Here is a 23,741-nt window from a genome sequence, read left to right as displayed (position 1 = left end):
TTTTGCAATTCTAAAGAATCCAGATCCAAAATCATACAATCCACCTTTTAAAATGTGTTTTAACTATGCTCTGAGGATTATAAAAGCCATTCCCATGCTAGAGACAATGCCATACAAGGCACACAGGAAGTAAAGGCATATTGGCACAAGTGGGGAAGAAAGGTTTCGTTTACCTGAGTCATCCAAACACTTTCAACACACTGATTCAACATGCCTCAAGGCTGCCTTCCAGACCAATAAACTCTACACCTGCATCTGATGTGTGGAAACTTGACTATTATTTAATTTGCATTTCCTCTTCAATCATGTGAAAACGCGTGTGTCCACACGTATCCATTTAGGTCCGGAAGTATTTGTTAGGGCTATAGGGCTATACTCTCTGCTCACATTCAGCCAAATGCTTCACAGTGCAGGTGGATAATGACCCTAAACATACTGCGAAAGATATATATATGGAATATTCTTCAAGGCCAAGTCAGTCGCCTGATCTCAACCCAATAGAGCATGCTTTTCACTTACTGAAGACAAGACTGAAGGCAGAAAGACCCACTAACAAGCAGCACCTGAAGGAGGCTGCAGTGAAAGCCTGGCAAAGCATCTCCAGGGTGGAAACTCAGAAACTGAGTTTTGAGAACATGGGCTCCCGACTTCAGGCAGTCACTGACTGCAAAGGATTTTCATCCAAGTATTAAAATTATGGTTAAATTTACAATGATGTCACTTTGTCCAAATACCATTGAGCCCCTGAGAATGGAGGTACTTTGCTGAAAATGGCTGTAATTTCTAAATGGTAAACGCCATATTTTTGTGGAACCTCTTAAAATAAAGCTGAAAGTCTACACTTTGATCACATCTTGATTGCTTTATTTCAAATCCATTGTGGCGGTGTATAAAGGCAAAATCACAAAAACTCTGTCACTGTCCAAATACTTCCGGACCTGACTGTATTTATAATGTCACCAGGCACAAGAAACAAAATACAAGAAACAACTGTTCCAAAGAGCTACATTAGTTCCTGAGTAACTCTCACTCAAGCTGTCACTAAATGTACTTTACCACTGTAATTAAGCATGTGTATAGAAGATTTGATTTAAGCAGTGCAAGATGAGTTGTGACGTCCATGAAGATCCACATAAGCTACTGTAAGTGTGTAGCACAGTCTCTTAGTTGGGCTAATGATAGTGATCCACCAGGTGAGAAAGGAAGAAAGTGAACCACTAGACAGGGTGTGTTTGCGCTGGCACCACCCATCTTGCCTCATAGTGTGTCATCAAAATGATGACTCAAGTTTATAAAAGAGGTGAGGCACGTTTCCACTTCTCACATACTGAAAAGATTGGCTCTGGAACTGAGTATAGACTGTATCATACATACCCAGCAGCATTAACTATGCACACCCTTCTGCTTGTCATGGTCACATCTGGACTGGTGTTACTTCTGACAACTCAGGGTGAGTGATGTTCTTGAATGTTGAGTTTATAAAAATTTAATTTTGCATGTAATAATTTGGTAGATGATTATATCGAAAAGAAATATACAATCCACTCAAAGCATAGAGCTGTTAATGGCACTGACGTTGTGATAGAAGTGCTGCGAAACTCTTTCCACCATATATTTTCATGAATTAGTAAATCATGAGTCAGCAGTACCACTCAATGAAATCGGAATGAAATGAAAATGTTCAATAAAATGAGGTCGATGTTTTTCATGTTTTACATAGGAAACAACTCAAAATGTTTATTTTATTCACCTACACGTAATACAAAGCAAAAAGTCGGTCCAAAAGTATTACAGAATGTGCTAGAACAAAGTAGATACCTGAGCCCTCATTTATCATGTTGTGTACACAATAGTCTGTGTGTATGTTGTGTGTATGACTGTTTCACTGAAACGTGGCAAATTTATTAAAATGAGCAAGCTTTTATATAGGAGATATACCTACAGAAGCCATTGCTGCTTTTGGTTAGATGGAATTGCTGTTAAAACTATTTCGTTTTAGACTAAAACCAAATAGTTACACCCAAATCACACAAAAGGCTAATGTGAATGTAACATGGCTTATCTTGCTTTTTTGAGGATATCGTGCCATTATCAGAGACCAGACAGAGTGACTGAGTCAATCTCTGAGTGACTTATCAGTAGATACCAATTCCCAAAGCTACTGAAAAAAAAGAACAGTTAACACCAACGTGGAAGAGCAGTTAACACCAACGCTGAAGAGAAAAACATGACACACAAATTCTTTGCTTGTGCATGGCTGAGTCCTTTTAACTGAGGATTTTTTGCTACCGGCACATTTCAGTGAGATATTTCCTAACAGTCAGTCAGTATTATACATACAGTGTGTAATACATAGAGTATTGTACATACAGTGTTGGCCTGGACTGCATGCACTCCCCCTACATCAATGTGCGATTGGTACACGTGAAACAGGTCTTGCATACAACTGTAGGTTTTCATGAGAACAACTGAACAATATGAACTTACATGGGTTCAGTTCATATTTCATGTTTTAGCTCAGCTCTTGTGAATTGAGGCTTGTGACTACCAGATGTGGGTAGAGCAGCCAGAACCCTCATGCTAATGAAAAGGCTACTCAAGTTACACAGGGTCAGATTTACATCTGAGAACAAGCAGTGGCTATGGTGGTGATGATGGTGAGATCAATACATTTGATGCAAATACACAGAATTAAAAATCATTTATATCATTTGACTGGTCAGAAAGTGTTGATTCATTTTCTATAACAGTACAGTTTGAACAGTCGTTCTGGCTGCAAGGCAAATCACAGGTTTGTGTCAATGCATTCATTCTAAACATGATTTTAAAAAAACAACTATTGTTATGTAGCAATGAAAATGTGTAGATGCTGGTTTGGTGAGGCTTTCTGTAATGAGATTTTAATTTAGTTTATGAAAGAAGACTTCATTCAGTGTCAGCCAAAACTGGAGTGTTGAAGACTGGACAAACATCTGCTGGCGTTTTTCCAAGCCTCAACTGTCCAGTTTTGGTGAGCATGTGCCCAGTATAGCCTCAGATTCCTGTTCGTGGCTGACAGGAGTGGAGTCTGATGTGGTTTTCTGATGTTGTAGCTCATCCTCCTTAAGATTGGCCATATTGTGTATTCTGAGATACTTTTCTGCTTCCCACAGTTGTAAAGAGTGCTTATTTGTGTTACCATAACAGTTTTGGCTACTCTCCTTTGACCTCAACGAGGCATTTCTGCCCACAGAACTGATACTCACTGGATGTTTTATGCTTTTTGCACCATTCTGTGTAAATTTTTTGCATGAAAATCCCAGGAGATCAGCAGATTCTGACATATTCAAATCAGGCCTTCTGGTACCAACTACCATACCACAGTCAAAGTAACTAAAATCAATTTCTTTCCCCCATTCTGCTAATCGATCATTAACTGAAGCTCTGTACCTGTATCTGCATGATTTCATGCATTGCACAGCTGCCACATAATGGGCTGATTGGATTATTGCATGAATGAGTAGCTGCACAGGTATTAAAGTGGCCGATGAGTGTGTGGACATTATTTCTGACATCTGAAGGTCAGTGATCCCCTCGTTCCAATGAGCTTCCTGTATAAGTTCTTCCGTCTCAGCCATTTTCAACCTTAATGTGGCAGTAATTGAATGGTGAAATGATGGAGTCATGTACCGTAAACCTGACAATGATGTGAGGTTGTGATAGACAGTGGAGAGCCAAAAAAATTAAAGAATGTCTAGTAACAAAATGAGCAGAACATCCATCACATTACAAACCAAAACAAAATGCAGCAGAATGTAAAAAAGTCAAATTTGTCTTTACAAATTGGCATAAGTAATGGTGAAATGTAACCGCTGTTAAAATGACTCCACCAAATACAATTTATTCAAAGAGTTGTCTATGGATGTACAACCCACTTTTTTCAATTTAGATATGACACTGATATGAGAGGCCTGGGTATTGGCTACCCTATATGTTTCTAGTAAGTTTCTCTTGCCAAGCTATGCATGAAAGCAGCACAGTTTAGGGAAGATTGTGTCCAGTTATAGTCTATTTAGTGCAAAAGGCAATGTGGCAAACACCATCCATTACAATTTCAATAAACCACCCACACATGTGAAACCTTTGGATTTGATTGATTACACAACTCTGGACCAACTATCAATATTTTTTTGTTAACACACCCAGAAACTCACAGTTTGCTGAGAAATGCATGTTTGGACAGGAACTCCTTGTTGCTCTAGGAATTCTCTAGAATAAGAGCCAGATCAAACAAACGATATAACATCATATATCATCTGCTTGATCAGTGATGAGTGAGTCTTAATTTAAAAATGTAAAAGCATGCCATAGGGCTCCAGACTGTCTTAAACATTCCCAAAATATCTGGGAGATCGCCCAAGAGCGCATAACTGGTCCTGCTGTCTATATGAGAAGGACATCTTTCCTTTCTCCTCTGTCAATCAGAGTAACACTAGCCAATCACAAGGTTCTATTAGCTCAGAATATAGAATACACATTTTTGAATGTGTGTTACTCCATGGCATGAGCAGCAGTTTGAAAAGATCAAGTCATTTTATTCACCAGTCTTGGAAAGAAGCATGTATCAGTCTTGGTAGTTGTACAAGAGACTTAGCTAGTGGGTGGAGATTGGCTATGGCTTAATTAGGAGAAATTATTTACAGCTATTAACTAGTCATTTCTCTAACCATATTCTTTTCCCATAGGCCTGACTACAAATTTTGAACCAGATGCAGACTTCCTTGAAGAGGCAACTGCTGATGGTTTTATAGTCAGCACTAAGGGGCCTACCAAAACTGAGAAACCAGAGGATAATTACAATTCCATTATTACCCATGACTCAACTAACCCAGAAGCAAATCTATCCCTGTTTCAGAAAGATAGTCTGCTAAAAGTAACTACAGTCAAAACCCCAGAGGTTAGTACAAAGCCCACCACTGAAAATACCAACGAACTTCCGAAGAATGAGAGTGCTACTGTTTTGATAACAGGTGGCTCAAGCCAAACCACCACATTGTCCCCTGTGGAGAATGATGAAGGCTCTGGTATCTTCTCTGTAACGGATATTGAAATGCACACTTCAATGATACACACCACCATAGAAACTGCTGCTGAAGTGGACATTAGCAGCGATGGTTCAGGCATGGTTTTGAATGAGAAGCCAGAAGAGGATCTCCCATTCACCACCACTGTCCGTACACTCGTATTTCGTTCATCAGAAGAGAATGCTGTATCTGGGAAGGGGCGTAAAGCTCCCACCTCGGATTGGCTGACAACGATGTCAACCATTATTGAAGAAGAAGCTGAAATTGCAGTACGCACACACAATGAAGTAGCAGTGGAAAAACCCACGGATGAAAGTGGTCCAGATCCAGCAGAGACAGGTATTCCATCATCTAATCACTATGATACATATGTTCTTGGAAAATTACTTGTACAACTTTAGAAACAGTTCTAAGTTAAATCTAAGTTCAAAAGTATATAAGCTATTCCACTGAATGGTGGTGCAATACAAAACCGTAATGTTTAACTAAGTTCAATCTCCGATTACATTTACTCTGTGCAGTGTCTTTTGAGCCCGAAGTTCGCATTATGAATTCTGGACATGATCCAAAACCCACTAGGTCTGCATTTGTCAAAGAGGGCACACCTGGTGAGTTTATGTAATGATGTTGTGTGCCACTGTTGATCAGTTCCTTCTTTTGTCAAACCCTGTTTAATCTTGTCAATGTTCTGTGTTTGTTCTGTCTAGGTTGGCTGCTCATCTTAGCATTATGCCTGACCCTTGGAGCTGTTATCTGTGTGTTCGCTGGGATCGCCACCAAAGACATGTACTTGTTTTAAACTAAATAACATATGCTAGATACTCCTGTTTTCCTGGGTTGCTTTAATTTTAAATCTATTTCCTTATTTTGCAATGAAAGTATGTATTTATCAACATTTCAGATAAATAGTATCAATGTCAATCTGTAGTCATTTGCAGTAAATTACATCATGTAGCTGGTTATAAAATAACAAGCCCGTAGACCAGTGGTTCTCAAAGTGGGGTTCAGAAACCCCCAAGTGATATGAAGCATAGCCAGGGTCCATGAATTTTTTATTCTGTTACTGTGGTGGAAATCACAACCCACTATTATCAACCATATATATTTACAGTTAAGTTCTCAGGTTTTACTGTTAGCTCTGATAAATAGCTAGAATGTTATTGTACAAATTTAAATAATGAGCCTAATATTTGTGTAGTTAATTGTGTTCATAAAATAAACAAACAACTAAATAATAATAATAATTATAATAATAATAATAATAATAATAATAATAATAATAATAATAATAATAACTTGTTTCAATATTTTTTCTTGTTTAGGTGGTATGGGCCTAGTAGGCAATGCCTCAATATCAACTCCACAGAGTCAAAGAAAGATGAGCAATATGACAAAGCAGCGACTCTCCCCCTGTCAGAGAAGGAAATGGTGGCACTCATGAGCTCACAAAAGGAAGAGAGGAAAGAAACAGACTGTACTATCATCAGCCTTGAAGAAGTTCCAGAAAAGGAATATCTGATGTAGTACTAGTGGGAATGAAAAGGAAGTAAGCCCTGACCATTAAGCAAACATGAGCTAAAAACCAGAGATCAAGCTGGATTTTTTTTTTCTAGCTCATTCTGCACAGTGTTCAGCCTGATTTTTAGTGTTAATCTGCTTCATGGATAAATGCTAATCACCTTACAGACAAAACATACTTTAATTAAATGCACTTCTCACTGTATAGCATTTCAGTTTTCACTTAGAGCTTAAAAATTTGTTTCTCACTTTCTCCTTTCTTTTTAATCACAAGCATGAAGTTGCACCTTTTTAATTTTACTGGTTTCAATTTTGAAAGAAAATTGCTTGTTAATTAATTGCAGTGAATAACTAGATAAGTGCTAGTTAAAATGTTACTAAACTATTATGAAATGTTATTAGACTATTTCACTATTATTATTTGTAAATACCCACCTGTAAGTACTGTGTACTAAAATATAATGCGTTCAGATAATCAAGCACAGAACAATGAAATGCAACTTTTTTTTGACATGCATAAAATATACCTGTTTGTATTAGGGAATTAAAAATGTGCTTAATTAGTAATAAGTTGTATGGTATATGAGGACCACATACTCTTATAAGCACAGTAACATGAGAAAGTCTTTTGTGAGCTCCTTTGGCTGGTACTTATGTTTACATGCACAAGGCCCCTAATTACAGTCTGTCCTATTCTTTTAATACACTTCTCATTATGGGGACCAGAACATTTGTTCCCATTTCATCTTTCATGTGTGTGGGGTTGGTGAGGTGGATAGGACATTGTCTTGATGAAGAGAACTAAACAATTTATTGAACAATATGTATTTTAGTTTATTTGAGCCCAAAATAAAAGACACATAAAATAACGATGTTTCCATTATTTACAATTTAACATTAGCATCCATAGAAAATAGAGGAAAATCACATTCAAAAAGTGAACCTTGTTTTGAAAGTTTATCTTGCAGTAAATCTGGAATACCATAGAGCACAAAACAATCCAAAAACATCAACATATGAACAAACAACATATGAATAAAATTCTCAACCGACATAAAACCTGGGTGTTTTGTCAGGCCCTGCCTGAGCATGTACACCTTAATAATATACACATTTACACAGTTCTACTTACGTCCTGAACTTAAGCTCTGTCTGTACTCCACCAGTCAGTTTCAACAGTGAAGGTATCCTTTACTACTGTTATCCTCCAGGTTTTCTGCATTAATAGTCACTAAAATTATAAATAAAAATTCATTTTGAAATAAAAGAAGTAGCTGGATAAAGCCATGTTAGCTACACCAGACAATCTGATCCAAACTGTCGGCTAAAAAAATCTTTTCTGTTCGGATTTGAATGTTATTGATCTATGTTGTAGTAAACCATGAACAAAAAACTGACTACTAGACATCAAAACTATATATTATTATATTCAGTATAGAAAGGAAACCTAAATAAAGCTAGTGTACGATAAATACACAAAGTGCAAAGAGGCACTTTAATATGAATAGCAAGATTCGCAAAAGATCAAACAGTTAAAAGTCATTATAAATCATTATAGTACAAATAAATAATTTTCATAGTGAATCAGGGTGAATTCTATTTCCTCCATGAACATTTTTTTCTCTCCCTCTATGTAAGTACATCATTGGCAGTGTGTGTGTGATGTGAGTCTTATATAACACCACTGCGGCAATGCGGCAAAATCCATTCAATTTAACTCTTTTCTTGGGCTTTAGACATAGTTTACTTTCTGTGGGACTAAAGAAAGTGGTTTTGGAGTCGACATCACTTATCTTTGCATTCTATAGAGTTTACAGTTGCTGTATTCAAGGCATGGTTATTAAACAAATAAAATTAAATTAAATGTGTGCATACACACATGGCCTGTATGCATAGTCCATAAACTTTAGAATTTCTAATAATCATGCACAAATACACACTGTAATTCATGAATCTGTGAATGTCAAAGGTGGTGCCATATAAGCTGTAATATAGATAACCACTTGCCAGAGTTTGATACTAGCCTTTGTGTCTGTTCTAGCTATTTAATTACTTGCATGGCATTTGTGTTGACCTTGCGTTGGTGGTTAAAATAAGCCTTGAAGGCAAAATCCAGCACCTGGTTGGAGGTTGTAAGCTTTGGTGTGATGGTAGGGGGGTGGGGGTGCTGGGAGGGGTTGGGGGGTTGGGATAGCTGTCACGGTAAGAGGCTGATCTCGAGTGCCGAGACCAAGGCTTAATCCATCTAAGCCAAGTCAGCGAGGGCAAGTTGTACTTCTATAATCTAGCCGCTAGCAGTGAGCCCAAGCATTTCTGGCTTTATATTGATTTCTGATTAACAAGTAAAAAAGGATTGGGAGGGTAATTGGTGGGGTCTACAGATTGCTCTTTCAGAGTCTGGTGTGGGAATTCTGGGCTCCAGATGATGTGGAAACCCCTACGTTAGACACACCATAGATGGAATTTAAAAAAAAACAAAAAAAAAAAAAAACTTTTATTTGGTCCCTAAAGTTGACCGGGACCTGTCTCTTCACACACCGCCATAAATATACAAAATGATGAAATTCAAAGTACTGTCATTTAAAGGTTTAAACTTTGCTCAGTGGTTCAGCCATCAGCAATTAGGGGTCATGGGGCCTTACTCAAGATCCCAGCAATGAGCAGTTATAGGGTCTCACTCAAGGGTGCAGCCATGGTGGGACAGGACAGTGGCACTTGTACCTCACTTATGTCAACCACTGATTTCAACTTACAACCTTAAGGTCACTAGCATAGATCCCTAACCATAGAAAGGAAGCTAAACTTTAACCTAAGTCACAAAGGTCATGAGGAGCTGATCATACAATTGTCTGTGCTAGTATAGTACATGCACATAGTTGTTTGATGCTTGTGGTAGTCACCATAAATATGATGTTTGCATTCATTAAATTGTTTTCACCCAGAATAGCAACCATGTAGGACTCAGGATAAGGCGAAGCTGGATCTTTGTGCTGTTTTACTCTTGTGTCCAAGGTTCCTCCTCAATGACGGAAAAGACAGCAGGGGAGCCATTTGGGGTCAAGTTGATCTGAAAGCAATTGTCATGGACAGCTAACCGTTGGACCAAGGCACAATCAATGAATATATAATGTGAAAAGTGAACATAAAAAGATTAGCATTACATTGTGTTTTTCTCAAGGAATCGCTGTCCAAAGCAAGTGGTATAAATGTGAGGAAAAGTGTCATATTAACTATTGTAATGAGCTGAATAGCTTTGGCCTACAGTTTTAAAGAAAATGATTCAGAGATATCTGTTCAACTACCAAAGACAAGAGTTAAAAATGTGGGGAAAAATACTCGAGCTTTCAAAGGCAATGAAATGAAAAACACTTTAGATAGTTGAAATGGCCAAAAACCAATCACAGCTTCATTGCAACATTTTCAAAAACATTTTTGATTGCGATGAAATAGCTCTCTTTGTTAGCAGCTATACTATAGTACACATAGATTTGAAAAAACCAAAGCCGGCTTGGTTTTGCAGTCTACTACCAGCCTTAAAAGGAAATCTGTCTCTGGTATTTGTGTCACTAATGACCATTTATACACAAAAACATAATGTATTTACTACATGCAAGTTTCTATATCTGGGGGAGTGTTATGTACCTTGCAGTCATCTATTAGCACTTGTGGACAGGAGTTATACGATGCATATACACCATGGTTTGTGTTATTCTCATAGAAGGATTGTGGTTTGGTCATCTCAAAGTCATCTGTTCTCATCTGCTGGGCATCAAGCATGTTGAGCTCGTCTTTGGTGAGGTGGTACACGATGCCCGCTCCATAAGAGTCTCCAATAACATTGACCGATGTTCGGAAGCGATCCCTGTTGAATTGGAATGAGACACAGACCCATGTGCCACAGCTTAACTTATTGCCAGGCCATTTATCATTCATAGCTGGATTATGTTTTTCTATTAGCTCTTAACTGCACTCACACACACACACATACACACACACACACACACACACACACACACACACATCATTATGAAGTTCTATAAGCGTGGAACTTTTGTGCATGTATTTCCACAAATATTGCTTTCTATTGCTAATAATTGGTATATTAATTTAAATTCCCTTATAACAGCCCAAAAAAGTTTAAGAGATTGGCTAGCTAAGTTTTCCATTAAAAAAGAAATAGCAGAAGTCTAACTAGCAAACACTACTTCAAATTGACCACATACACTGGTAGGTTAGCAAACATGAGCAAAGACGTAATGCTGTAATTTAATGTAACAGTTTACCAAGTTAACAAATAGAACAAGTGGCAGAAGTAGAGAAACACATAAGTATCCTAGTCGTAGAAGGAGTGGAAGGAGAAAGTAGATGGTAGATCCTGAAAGAGTAGCAGATGTCAGTGAGTTTTTACAATGGCTGAGATCTATACTGTCACTAAGTGAAAGTTTTAGTTTGGGTTTGTAGTATGTAGTAATTAAAAAAACTGGTCAGCCTCAGTATTGGACTTTGGTTTTATTTGAAATTAACAGCATTGTCCGTGAACTTGTTTCATGCATCATTTTATCATGCATGAAGAGAGAGAGAGAGAGAGAGAGACTCAGCAATTAAAAATGAATAACTAATTAAACAAAAATTGCATAAAATTTGTTATGTTATGCTATGTTACCTTACGTTACGTTACGTTAGTAAATACTAGTGGAAGCTCCACTGTGCTGCCCAATCCCATATTTTGTTTGCATGGAAACCTCAGTGACTGGACTAAAAAATGGTAGCTAACGCAAAACATACAGCCAGCTATTTAGCTAGTTACTGTATGTACATTAATACAGAGTACTATTCATGTAATGAATTCCTGTGGAGGGGATGACTGCCTAGCCATAGTCCATATCCTCTTCACATGAAGTTTCTAATATAGCACATCATGTTTGTGACCTCAACAAAAAGTCACAACATTATTTTGTTTCACATTTCAGCTATGAGCAGAGTTTTTTTTTTCTTTCTCTGGCTATTGAACCTACTTGTCCACCAAGCAACTATGAATAAAAAAATATGGCCCTGACATGAAATCTGTTTGTCCTGGGCACCTGGGCTAGTAATTTGTTCACCTCTGAATAGCCAAATCTATGCCGTTGTGTAAATGATTCAGTTGATAATTACAACTGTAAAAAGTGAAACTGAATATAGAACATCCTCTTGACAGTGACTGCACCATGCAGGCAGTACTTAACTATTAATATGTTTTTTTTATGATTAGAGCCTTGTTTAGATTTACTCACAGAAGCCAGTCGACGGCGACCAGTAAGCTGATGTCTTGGGTTGGCAGACCCACAGCAGTGAGGATGAGCAGCATGGTGACGAGGCCAGCGCTGGGAATACTGGCAGCTCCCACACTAGCAAGAGTAGCTGTCAGGCTTTAACAAAAACACAACAGTATTTTTTCCTTAACTTGGTGCAGTGATGAAACTTCTATTAATGGTGTGACTGCTATTAATCATAATGGCATTTTTTCATGAAACATGCTAACCTGTATAAGATGAAAGTAGAAAGAACTACAAATTGAAAATTCTATATTTACTTTATTGAATTTGAGTCATAAGTTGCTATAATGCTAGTTATGCTTATTTTCAGATGTTACATGTATAATGTTCATGCAGTACAACACAAAATATGAACCCCAAACCAGGCCTTGTTTATCAACCACACTTTAGAGAAAATGGGAAAATCATTTAGAATTTATGCCATCTGTCACAAAGCCACAAATGCTTAACCTACCTGACTGTAACAATCTGACCAGGACCAAGTTTTATTCCATTCATCTGTGCAATGAAAATGGCTGCCACTGCCTCGTAAAGTGCTGTCCCGTCCATGTTGATTGTCGCACCAACAGGAAGCACAAATCGAGTAACCCTTTTATCAATGCCCAAGTTTTGCTCCAGGCAACGAAACGTAACAGGCAGTGTACCAGCACTAACACAGAGACACATATTATTAGTTAGTACAGCCCCCAAGCCATATCTTTAATGTTGAATTAATAAAATAGAAAGTACAGGAAAATGGCCTGCCTGGAGGCTGTTCCTAATGCAGTCACCCAAGCTTGAAATACTCCCATAAAAAATGTAAAAGGGTTTTTTCTAACAATGACAAAATATATCAGTGGGAGGAATATGCCACCATGGATGATAAGGCCCACAATGACTGTGAGCATGTACATCCCCAGTTGCTTGGCCACCACCTCCAGGTCATTAATGGAAATAATCTTGCCACAGATAAGGCATGCAATGCCCACAGGAGAATACCTACGAGAGGGAAAAAGTAACATAACACTTTATGGCACATACCCAGCACTACTTACTTAACTAAGTTAATTGAAAAGTTGCCTTTAAATTGTTGTAGCACAGTTTCACTGGCTGATTTTAATAATTATCATGTACAACATGACTTTAACAAGCATGATGTACTGACCACATAATCATGCCAACAAGTCTCATGACAATTTCATTGAGAACGCTGAAGAAGTCCATCATCAGCTTGGCTTTCTCTCCCATCTTTCCCATGCAGATTCCAAAAGCCACAAAAAAACCAATGAGCCCTAGCAAAAGAAAGCATAGTGTTCATATAGTGAATCCTATAGGATCTGAAGACCTAGAACTATGATTACTGACAGACCTAAAATATAAATTTACCATTATCACCATAAACAAAACTGTTCACACCACATAATCCTCAGTTATCTTAAAAATACAGTCCAAACACTGAGCATAATGCCATTTGAACTTCTATGTGCATTACCTTTTTATTATAATTTTAATCTGTTTACATATATTTTGTAATCTACTGTAAATATGCTGTATACTGTATGCACCTAACACATTCATGCCGGTCTTGAATTGAAGAGATTTCTTCATAGCATATTTTGCTGCCCACTTGGTGGTATTTCGTCCAAACCGATGGGGATGATGAGGTGTTGCTACCTCTACCTTATTTGTAACAGTCTGGATCTGCAAAAACAGCATGACAATTATTATTATTATTATTATTATTATTATTATTATTATTATTACAACATTGCTGCTTCACAGCTCTATGGTCCACCATCTATGTCGAGTTTCACATGATTATTATTATTATTATTATTATTATTATTGTTCATCTTCCTCCAGAGCCTACACCCTGGATGGGGCATTGTAGGGCATCATGCACACACATTTACACCATTCACACCTATGCAAAAAAGTGTAACCAATCCACCCATTACGATGATTTTTTGGAGGCTGGAAGAAAGAAAAGAAAAACCCATAGGTAAACCACACAGACACGGGGAGAACATGTGAAACTCGACATAGATGGTGAACCATAGAGCTGTGAAGCAGCAATTTTACCCACTACCAAGCCATTATCATCATTATCATCATCATCAACCACCAGTTACAAGATGGAAATTATCCAGCATATATGTAAGTATCATAAGTAGCAAACTGCTCCAATGTACTCATCCAATATGTAGTGATGATTGAATCCTGATTTCCCTTTCAAAATATAATAGATAATTGAAACCCACCTGCTGAAAGCAAGCCTGTACCAGATTCTCTGGAAAGAGATTTCTGATGAGGTCAAAAAAGGCATCTAAAGTGGACACATCATCGTTCTTCTTGCCCTCTCCCAAGTTGGATCTTAGTTTGGGGTGGCCCGGGTGGATAACCAGCACCAGAAGCACCCCCAGCACTGCAGCAATGATGGTTGTGGACATGTAATACACCATGGCTCTGGTGCCGAGACGACTGCTAGATTTGGCATCTAAACCCGCCAGACCTACAATGAATAAAGTGATTGATTGGTACAAATTTATTTCAACTTGATATGTCATTATTTCTACTTGTTAACTTGATATTTCTAGACATTATGTAGTTATTTTGAGTTATCTTGTTATTTCAGCATCTCATTATTTCAACTTAATAGTTAACATCCCACATTTTATCAATGTGATACAGATGGCCATTATTAGGTCCAATTTAACAAACAAACAAATAAATAAATAAATAAATAATCTTTGAACTTTTAACATATGAACATATGTCGGCAGTGAAGATGGATGCAAGTGCAAGCTTTTTATTGTATAACAGGCAAACAAAACTAACAAAGTCCAAACAAGATTCGTAAAATGAGCAAAACAAGAACTTGGAGAACACAGCATGACACACACACAACAGACAACAGAAGCTTAACAATGAAACAGCCATCTTGTGAGATCATGATGAACCCCAGGAAGTGGGGTTCATGGTTGAAACTGGTGCTTACATGACAATGAAATTCATGGTGTGTTTATCATGAGGCTATCTGACATGACGCAACTGAGTAAAATCATCATTTTTAAGGCAGGTGCAGACAAGCACAACCTGCTGTAATTAGGCGGGTTACGTGATTACTGAACATTGTGTTTCATGGATGCAGATTTCCACTTGCCAGTGAAACTGAATAGCCCTGTCCAAGATCAAAAAGAAGCATGTATGTGGGAGGTGCTATTGTGCACAGTACCCGTGATTAAACTGGAGATGATCAGAGGCAAAATCACCATCTTCAACATTCTCATGAGAATATCACCAGGGAAAGCGATGATCATGATAACATCTGGGTGAAGTGGAGACGCGTAACGCAGAAGGACACCAGCCAGTGAGCCTACAATCACACCTGGACAAAACAGGACGTCAGAATCAGACAGTGTAAAGACATGTAAAGACAAGCATGTAGTATTTAATATTTCATCTATTTGCAAATGCAAAATTCTATATTAAATTGCCTCTCCATAATTTGCATGACATGTCATCAGCAGCTGTAGTACCTTAAATCTAATCAATCAATGTATTTTAAACATCATAAAAATATTTCATTTAAATAATTTACCTTCTACCTATTGAACATTACTCAGTTTACTGATTTCTGACACTGCTTTAGTGTTTACTATGTATCTAACTGGTTCTACGGCTGAGGGCATTTTATATTGATCTTATCACTGCTGCAATATTTACATGGAAAAGACTGGCAGTTGCATGTTTGATGTGCACCTCGCAGGGTCATGTATAGTGTTATGTAGAGCTATTACTACACCGTAAAACCTGGCAAGTTTACTCAAATCAGTTAAGGAAACTGAAAAAACCTTAAGCCATTTAAATTTAAAAACTTTTAATTTTGCTTTGAGTACAGCTAACCTATAAACCTTTGAGTTGACTTAACTTATTCTTTGTTACAATTACTTAAATCCACTAAATTAAATTTAAAGAACTATTTAAGTCAATATTAAAAATGCTTGTTTGTTTATAAAGCTGTGTTAAATCTTACTCACTGACAGACAAACAGTAAGTTAGAAAGTAACTGCTTTATCCTGGTCACAGTGTCTAATCTTGAAACACTGGGACACCAGTCCATTGCAGGGTACAATGCGCACACACACACACACACACACATTCACACCTTGGGCCAATTTATCTTATCCAATCCACCTAATGGCATGGTTCTGGGAGGTGAGAAGAAACCGCAGAACCTAGAGGACACCCACATGGAGAAAGTGCGAAACTCCACACAGACAGTCACCTGACAGTCAAACCCAGGATCCTGGAGCTCTGGGGTGGTAACACTACCTGCTGAGCCAATGCACTGCCAAAATAAAACAACTGTAAAATATATTTGATGTGTCTTACTTTATTGTATTATTAGCCACAAAATAATCATTAATGGTAGAGCATTAAAGGTAACTCTTGTAACCATGATAGTCACTTATCTGGACCTTTAAAAGAAAGAAAGGGATTTTACAAAACTGGACCTTTACCGATTTTAATTGACTACCTCTGGCCTATATTGTTCACTATTTGTTAACTACCTGAATTGAGTTTAAGTAAAAGAAAGGATCCACCAAGGAGGAATATTTTGCATAAGGTGTTTAGGAGAAATGTGAAAGAAGAAGGTTTGGCCTAGGTTTAAACTGATATTATTTGTGTAATTTAAACTTGAGACACATGAGCTATGCTTACTTGAAATTTTACACACAACTGAAGTAACTCTATCATATTGAGCTCTTCAAACAATGAGAGCCTGAGTTCTCAAAACTGTGAAAACTTATCTTCCAGATGAGTAAATATGACATTTAAACTCATCTGAGTAGTGATTACTCATTTCATTTAGTCATTTCCAATGTTCTACTATTCTACAATAGACAGGACATTCCCTGAACATGTACAGTCAGATGTTATAAATCCATTCTCCACATACTGTACACTATGATAACAGGTTGTTGGTTATACCTATGTAGTACTCAGTGTGTATTGGTGTTTCCCATATAAAGATGGTTACCAATTCATTTGTTAAAATTATATGCTATATATTTTTCACAGCTTAACCATAAACTAAATGTACCTGAACTATTTCCACTAAAACTCTTTGTAAACATCAATATACACTGAGAACTTCATAAATATTTTTGCTAGTGCATATTATTAGAGATCTCAAATAAATCATGTTAGTGTGTTACTGTGGTGGTTTTATGATCCATAATAACCAGGAATGTATTTATTTCATTAAAACATCATCATATTCATATTACACACATTTATTCATGTGTCATATGCTTTTATCTAAAGTGAAAGAAGACACAGTCCAAGAAGTTGAAGTTTAAAGGTCCAATAATGGTTCTCTGGATTCGTACTCATAACCATCTGATCATAACTCAGAGCTTTAACCAATGAGCCACCCCTGTCCTGACTACTGTAGCTGTTATCAATGTGTTTAATATGATTCTGTCTATGTCAGGGTGTCTTACCAAGAACTGTGAGTGCTAGAAGCAAGTTCTTTGTGAATTTGTTACAGAGACCTCCACATGCTGGCCCTGGAGGAGGAGCTGGAGCTTCAAAGTGACACTCATGCATTCGAATCTCAACTTGCTTCTCCATGCTGTTGGGACTGACAGAAGAGATGGAAGTACAGATGAATCTTATAAAAATCTTTGAAAGGTTTTTTTACTGACTTCATATGCATTTAGTTATAGGCTATGATTTTAGACTCTATATCATAGATTTCAGGGTCCCAGGTCTATATCAAGGGGCATTGAAAATGTTCTGATAGCTCATAGTAGCTCAACAATTTACTAATACAATTTATGTTGTTGTTTTTCTTCCTAATTTTCAACCCCTGTATAGTTTCTTCTTATTGATTGCTGAACTGTTTCCTATTTATTGCTGCCCTTTGAATTTCTACAATAGATGTTTCTGGCATTTTAACTCTGTGCTTATTTATGTTTGTGGGACTTTATACTTTTAAAAAAGCACAGCTTGTGTCTCACCTAACCTAACCTTATACAGTAAATGGATACAGCAAGGAACTCGAGAACACACAAGACACTGCAAGGTAAAAACCATGTTACTGTTAATTGTTATCTTCCACCAGTCCTGGCATGTTGCACCAGTCCTACAGCCTTGTTACTATCTACTAGATTTATAGATTTTATGCACTTAGAAGAAAATTGGAGGTACGTTCAGCCCTTCTTTCTTTCAGAGCCTCATTTGGACTCAATAGAATTTTCCCTCTGGTGTCCCTTGAGCACCCAACTCTGTATCAGGGATTCCATGAAGGTTTTCCCCTGAAGGTTTTCTTCTGAGGTTCTAACTGTGCTGTCAACTTGTGCTAGGATCACAGCTTGATGAAAAATAGAAGTTTAGGTTTATATTATCAAGGCTAATTGGTGATACTTGGGATGGGGTGAAACGTATGGTATTGCAAGGCCACCCTGGGTTAGAGTCAGTTCAGGGGTATTCTATCCTGTTTACCAGTCCTCAGAAGGATACTTATTCTTCTATTGGGCAATTTGGCTACATGGCGTTGGCTTCCTAGGGGGTCAGCTTGCTGCACTGTGAGCACGTTTCATGCTGCTTTGCCTCCACCTGCGGCCTATTCTTCACATGTTAGCTAGAATGAGACATGGACTGCATGCTGGCAGCCTGTTACAAGGACGTCCTGCTGGCAGCCTAGGAGTCAACGTCCAAGGTACCCATATTCTACTTACTCTGCTACAGCCTTGGTTCTCTTGGTTTCCTGAGTCACTGTTGTATCAGTTTCTTGACCTGCCAGAAGTCTAAGTTTGCTGACAACTCTCTTGTCTCAAGACCTTCCATCTATGGGAATGCTGCCTCTCTCTTGCCAATTCTTTAATGCTCTGTTTGTTGATGAGGCATCAGAGGTTCTCATTACAGTACCTCATGTCTCCAGCACAGCACTAGTTTTCTGAGTGCCATTCTGCCCTGAGACAAAGGGCTAGAACAGGTTCTGTCATAACTTGCCTTGCTTTTGTTTTGGATCTGTTGCCTTTGCCTATTGGTTTGTGTGCCACATGTGCCACATGTGTCTAGTTTCCCCTTATTTCAAGTAGTGCATTAATACCTTGTTCTGCCTGTCCTTGGTTTCAAAATCTTGTCATTTTCCTTGCGTGCAATATCAAACCTCTCAAATGTTAGTCATTATTGTTGCTAAACCATTTCCTGTTTCTATACCCTTTCTATAGTGGTAACTTTCTAGCATTTTCCATGTTTGTGAATATGCCTTTGCTTTGCAAACTGTTTAATAGTATTACGATTTATTTCAGACATCTACTACAGTGCGAGAGTGTGGATACGTCTACACTCAGCAATACTTGTAAACCTAAGCCACTTGTTATAAGCAAATTCCAGATAGAAGTAAACATGTTAAACATAGTAATTAGTGTCAAAATTAGCATTAGATTCTTCTTGCTTGCTAACTTCTCAGTGCTAACCTTGCTAACCTCTCAGTTCCTCGATAATGCAGCAGCTTTCAGTGTACTTTACTTTCAGGTCATGTCTCTTCAATCTGCCTTGATGCAGTCCACGAAGGGTAATCACATCACGTGACAAAACAGTACAATGTCACTTGGCTTTGATGTTGTCTGGGTTTAAGATTCTTAAAGTCACTTCTCCTTCACAGCCTTGCCTGGTTATATAACTTCAGAGCGCTTTGTAATTAGGTACACGTGAGTAAGAGCACTGCAAAGTAATTTATGGTGTCCAGATACACTACGTTTGGTTCTCTTTTTCTCTAAAATGATTACAGTTGAATACATTGTGTGTATTCAATTACAGACTATAGCCCATCTGCTTCAGTGTCCAATTTGTCAGCTTTTGTCAATCAACTGACATGGGAAAGAGATAGATAGATCTCTAACTGTACACATACAGGGTGGAACTATGAAGTAGGCGTGTCGTAATGAGAGTTTAAAATCCCCAGAACACTGCTAGACCTGATACATATGTACTGCTGCCACCTACTATGTTATTATCGCTGCTTGTCCCTTCAGGTGATGGATGCAGAAGTTGTGCATAGTAACAGATGTGAAAGTGAAGGTGAAAGAGAATGTGCATGGAAGGTATACCTGACATAATTGCTTATGAGTATAGCTACAGGGTAGGCGTACCTAATAAAAGTGTACAATCTATACCAATCATTTTAAAGTAACTAGTATTGTTCAAATGCATTGTAAAGCAGAGGTAGGTAGCACCCAGGATAAACAGGATTTAGAAAAGCCAAGGCTGTTTGATACACACTGCTCCAGCCCTAATAAGATGTAAGTCTGTTAAGAGGTTAATTTTAGCCAACAATAACTGTGTTGCACAACAGTATGGACTGCCCAAGAGAGTCAAGGTGTACAAGCGGTACAAGGGATTAGGTACTGAAAGGCAGTTGTACTGACGCAAACTCAAATTTGTTTGCACACATGCACAAAGCTTTAAATCACTTTGAGCAGTCTATGTTTATCCTGGAATAACCTTTGTCTTGTTCTGGACAGAGACCATCAGAAATCAATATGTTTCATCAAAATGAATGTCCCACTAAGCAAAGTGCACACATTGTAGACAGCCCATGGTGGATCAGATTTGGTTGTGTAGCTTGCAAATGGCATGCTGAGGAAATTTGCAAATTTGAGGAAATTTTTCTGAATGCATCAAAGGATCACAGACCAATCCAGTCTGCCAGCAACCAGGAAAATTTTAATTTAGGCTTAGGCACATAAGAGAAAGTTCTGGCATTGCATTAGTATTGTGGACTAAAAGTGACCCAGATGCAACCAATGCTTAAACTCAATCTTATCATGGCTGAAGGACTGCACTCTTGCAGCAAGATGAGTTAATTGCCAAATGAAGGGGTACACATTGTGGCCAGCATTGGCCTGTAACTCAGTTTCTATCAAGATACTTGCATCAACTTGAAATTGAATTTTTTTTTTTACAACATAAAGTTTCAAAACATGCTAAACTTTTACAAATGCTAAAATTTCCACTTTACCTGTCACGATGTTGTGATCAAATGAGGTGTCTCTGCAGTAGATAATTATGCAACCATAGGCTGCAACAAAGATTATGGAAGAAAGATGACAAGATCACAGTTTGCCCATCAGGAGATCCATTCTATTTCCTTAGGAATCTGACAATGATATCCTACACCTGCTGCGAATCGTATTTCTGCCCTGCAGCTGGCAAGTCAGAACTTCCAGAAATCAGTATACACAGAGTCACATGTATGCACAGATCAGAGATTTGAATCACCATCCACAACCACCCAAACAATCTGAACCAACCATAGATGGAGGTAAAATGGCCAAGCAGCTTCTGCATAGGGTGGAGAGGGAGGAGCCATGCACACAGATTAGGAATAAGTAACAAGCGAAATCCTTCAGACTGTACCCTGGTCACACATCCCTATATCTTTTACTGTCTTTATGCTTCAACTGAACTCATATAGTGAACAGCATTAAAGAACAACACTTGATGCAGCTTTCAAGTATTAAAGATCTGTACTAAAGACTAGTATTCATGTGCGAACACTTTCAACAGGATTTAATTTGAGCAATATACTGTATGGAAATGTAAAAATGCTATGCATTTTTAACTTCAAATAGTTCAAACATGCATGAGGAATATAATGTCATGTGCAACCAACTCTCCGTGTAAGAGTCAGTAGTGTCTGGATTAAACTGTTATAGTTTTTATAATGGTTTACATGATTTAACTCAAATACTTTTGCAAGCATCTTTTATTCATTGCTCATTTCTTCATATACATGAACACTTCAATATAATAATGCTACAAAAAGTCTCAGAAGTCCATTGACAGGCCCGGAGTTCACTGGAGGTTTCGACAAACGTGATTGTTTAGACAGAGTACTATGTATAAAAATGTAAAATTTATTATCTTCTAGCTAGTTATCAGTCAAATGTGTGTTGTTAGATTGGGAGATGTTGTTATGTAGTTTAAATTAACTGGCTAATGTAACATATCCTCACAATTTATGGTTACACAAACTAAGAGACGCTTTTCTTATTTGAGGATGTAGGAGGTTAAATATGGAATCATAAATATGATAACTCCATTGACCTTTTATGAACATCATTATAGTGCAATTGGTCTGCAAAACATGTAGCCTGACATTGAATAACTTTGTTTCGCACAGTAATTGTGCTATAATGGTGTCCACGAAATGTATACAATAAGCTGCGCTGTAAGTATGTTGTGTTAATTATCCACAAGTAACCATTTGGAACAATAAAATATTTCAGGATCCATAATATAGTTCAGGATCCATTCTCAGGTAAGATCATAAACGAATGATTCATATACAGCAAGTAAAGAGTTGTGACATATTATGGTAATAATTTAACCATGATTTAGGACACTGCATGTCAAATATAACATCCATGTCAGGAATAAAACACTATTGGACATGCTGTTATAGGAAAATAATCAACACCAGGGTGGTGTGAGGTGGCCTGATGCGAAGCGGAGTTAGTTACCACTCTGATGTTTATTATTTTCCTATAACCCTAAAGGGTTTTATTCTTCTTATACCACAACATTCCTTATACCACAAGTCCCTGTGAATGAGCTGTTACTATAGAAACCATAACATATTATCATATTACAACTTTGCCTTGCAGCTGGAACGACTGTCCAAGCCATGCAGTTATTGAAAATTAATCATCACCTTCTGACCAATCAGAATGAAGAATCTAACAGTGCTGTGGTATCAAAACAAATGCCAGACATTTACTGTCCTTAAAGCCTCACCCTCATGCAGCACTAAGAGCAGAGTGAGTCAGGGGGAGTGTGTTTGCTCACTTCATATTTTATCTGCTGCCCACTTTCCCTGTTCCTATTCTGACCAAAACTCTTCACACACATCCACCGGACTTCAGCCATGATTAGCAGACGGGTATCTATAATTAACTAATCTGGCCTAAGATTTGCTAATCCAGCATGCTCACACAGAGGTGAGAGGATGCTGTAGGAGAAACACTGCATGCGTGGAGATAGAATTTAAATTACACTGTCATTCTGCCTTGCAATGCAATGGCACTTCCTATTCATCAAATCGGGATGGGCCTAGTGTAATTCCCAGTGAGCTCAGTTTATTTCTGTTCTTTAAATTTTCAGCAGTACTCAAAGCAATTATGTGTGCAAATGTTTAATTAGGACACAAAAGCTTTTGATTAGAACTTGGTTATTGCTGTATTTTTTTTTCATATATTGCAAGGAAACTACATCTAGTGGGTGTGTGCAAAGGAACTACATTTTTCTTGCACACACATATTGCAAACATTCCCAGAAGAGTGCCAATACAGTAAACTCGGAAAGTAATTAGACAACTCATTTTTATTGTTTTAGCTTTATTCTCCAGCACAACAGAGCCAGAAGTAGTAAAAGAACAGATTCCTAGATAAAACGCTCATACTAGGCTTACTTGATATGCACAGCTCTTGCAATCAATGACAATGTTTATGATGCAACAACACAGACTTCTAAGAAATAGCTGAGTGATGGCTTGAAATGGGGAGAGTAAAAACAGCTGTACTTTGCTTCAGCGCATTACAACAGCTAATGACTTTTTCACGTACAAAAGAAATAATAATAAAACATATAGTACTATGCTAATTCAGGGTTACGCTAAACCCTTTGCTGTTATAATAACGTCCACTCTTCTGGGAAGGCTTTCCACTAGATTTTGGAGCGTGGCTGTTGGGATTTGCTCATTCAGCCACAAGAGCAGGGCTCTGTGCAGGTTATTCCACACTAACCTTGGCAAACCACATCTTTATAAACTTAGCTCTGCGTACAGTGG

The 23,741-nt window shown here is 37.8% G+C and overlaps 2 protein-coding genes across 2 annotated transcripts; one reads left to right on the top strand and one right to left on the bottom strand.

Annotated features, from left to right (window-relative positions):
- The first annotated feature begins 1,335 nt into the window (after window positions 1-1,335).
- Window positions 1,336-7,516, top strand: cd44a (CD44 molecule (Indian blood group) a). Its single transcript, XM_026937366.3, has 5 exons — window positions 1,336-1,450; window positions 4,725-5,402; window positions 5,585-5,671; window positions 5,771-5,849; window positions 6,386-7,516. Exons 1-5 carry the CDS (start codon window positions 1,390-1,392, stop codon window positions 6,585-6,587), a joined length of 1,107 nt encoding a protein of 368 aa, XP_026793167.3. The 5' UTR covers window positions 1,336-1,389; the 3' UTR covers window positions 6,588-7,516.
- Window positions 7,517-7,520: 4 nt separating this feature from the next.
- slc1a2a (solute carrier family 1 member 2a) lies at window positions 7,521-18,078 on the bottom strand. The gene is made up of 10 exons (XM_026937367.3): window positions 17,386-18,078; window positions 15,111-15,263; window positions 14,137-14,387; window positions 13,441-13,576; window positions 13,041-13,167; window positions 12,641-12,874; window positions 12,351-12,545; window positions 11,855-11,989; window positions 10,224-10,443; window positions 7,521-9,648 (listed from the first exon to the last, which is right to left on the bottom strand). The coding sequence occupies exons 1-10, from the start codon at window positions 17,513-17,515 to the stop codon at window positions 9,577-9,579; spliced, it is 1,653 nt and encodes a 550-aa protein (XP_026793168.1). The 5' UTR covers window positions 17,516-18,078; the 3' UTR covers window positions 7,521-9,576.
- Window positions 18,079-23,741: the final 5,663 nt, after the last annotated feature.

The sequence above is a fragment of the Pangasianodon hypophthalmus genome, chromosome 25 (genome assembly GCF_027358585.1).
Source record: "Pangasianodon hypophthalmus isolate fPanHyp1 chromosome 25, fPanHyp1.pri, whole genome shotgun sequence".
Taxonomy (NCBI): domain Eukaryota; kingdom Metazoa; phylum Chordata; class Actinopteri; order Siluriformes; family Pangasiidae; genus Pangasianodon; species Pangasianodon hypophthalmus.
Note: the sequence above shows the minus strand (reverse complement) of the source record. Positions and strands in the feature narration are given on the sequence as shown.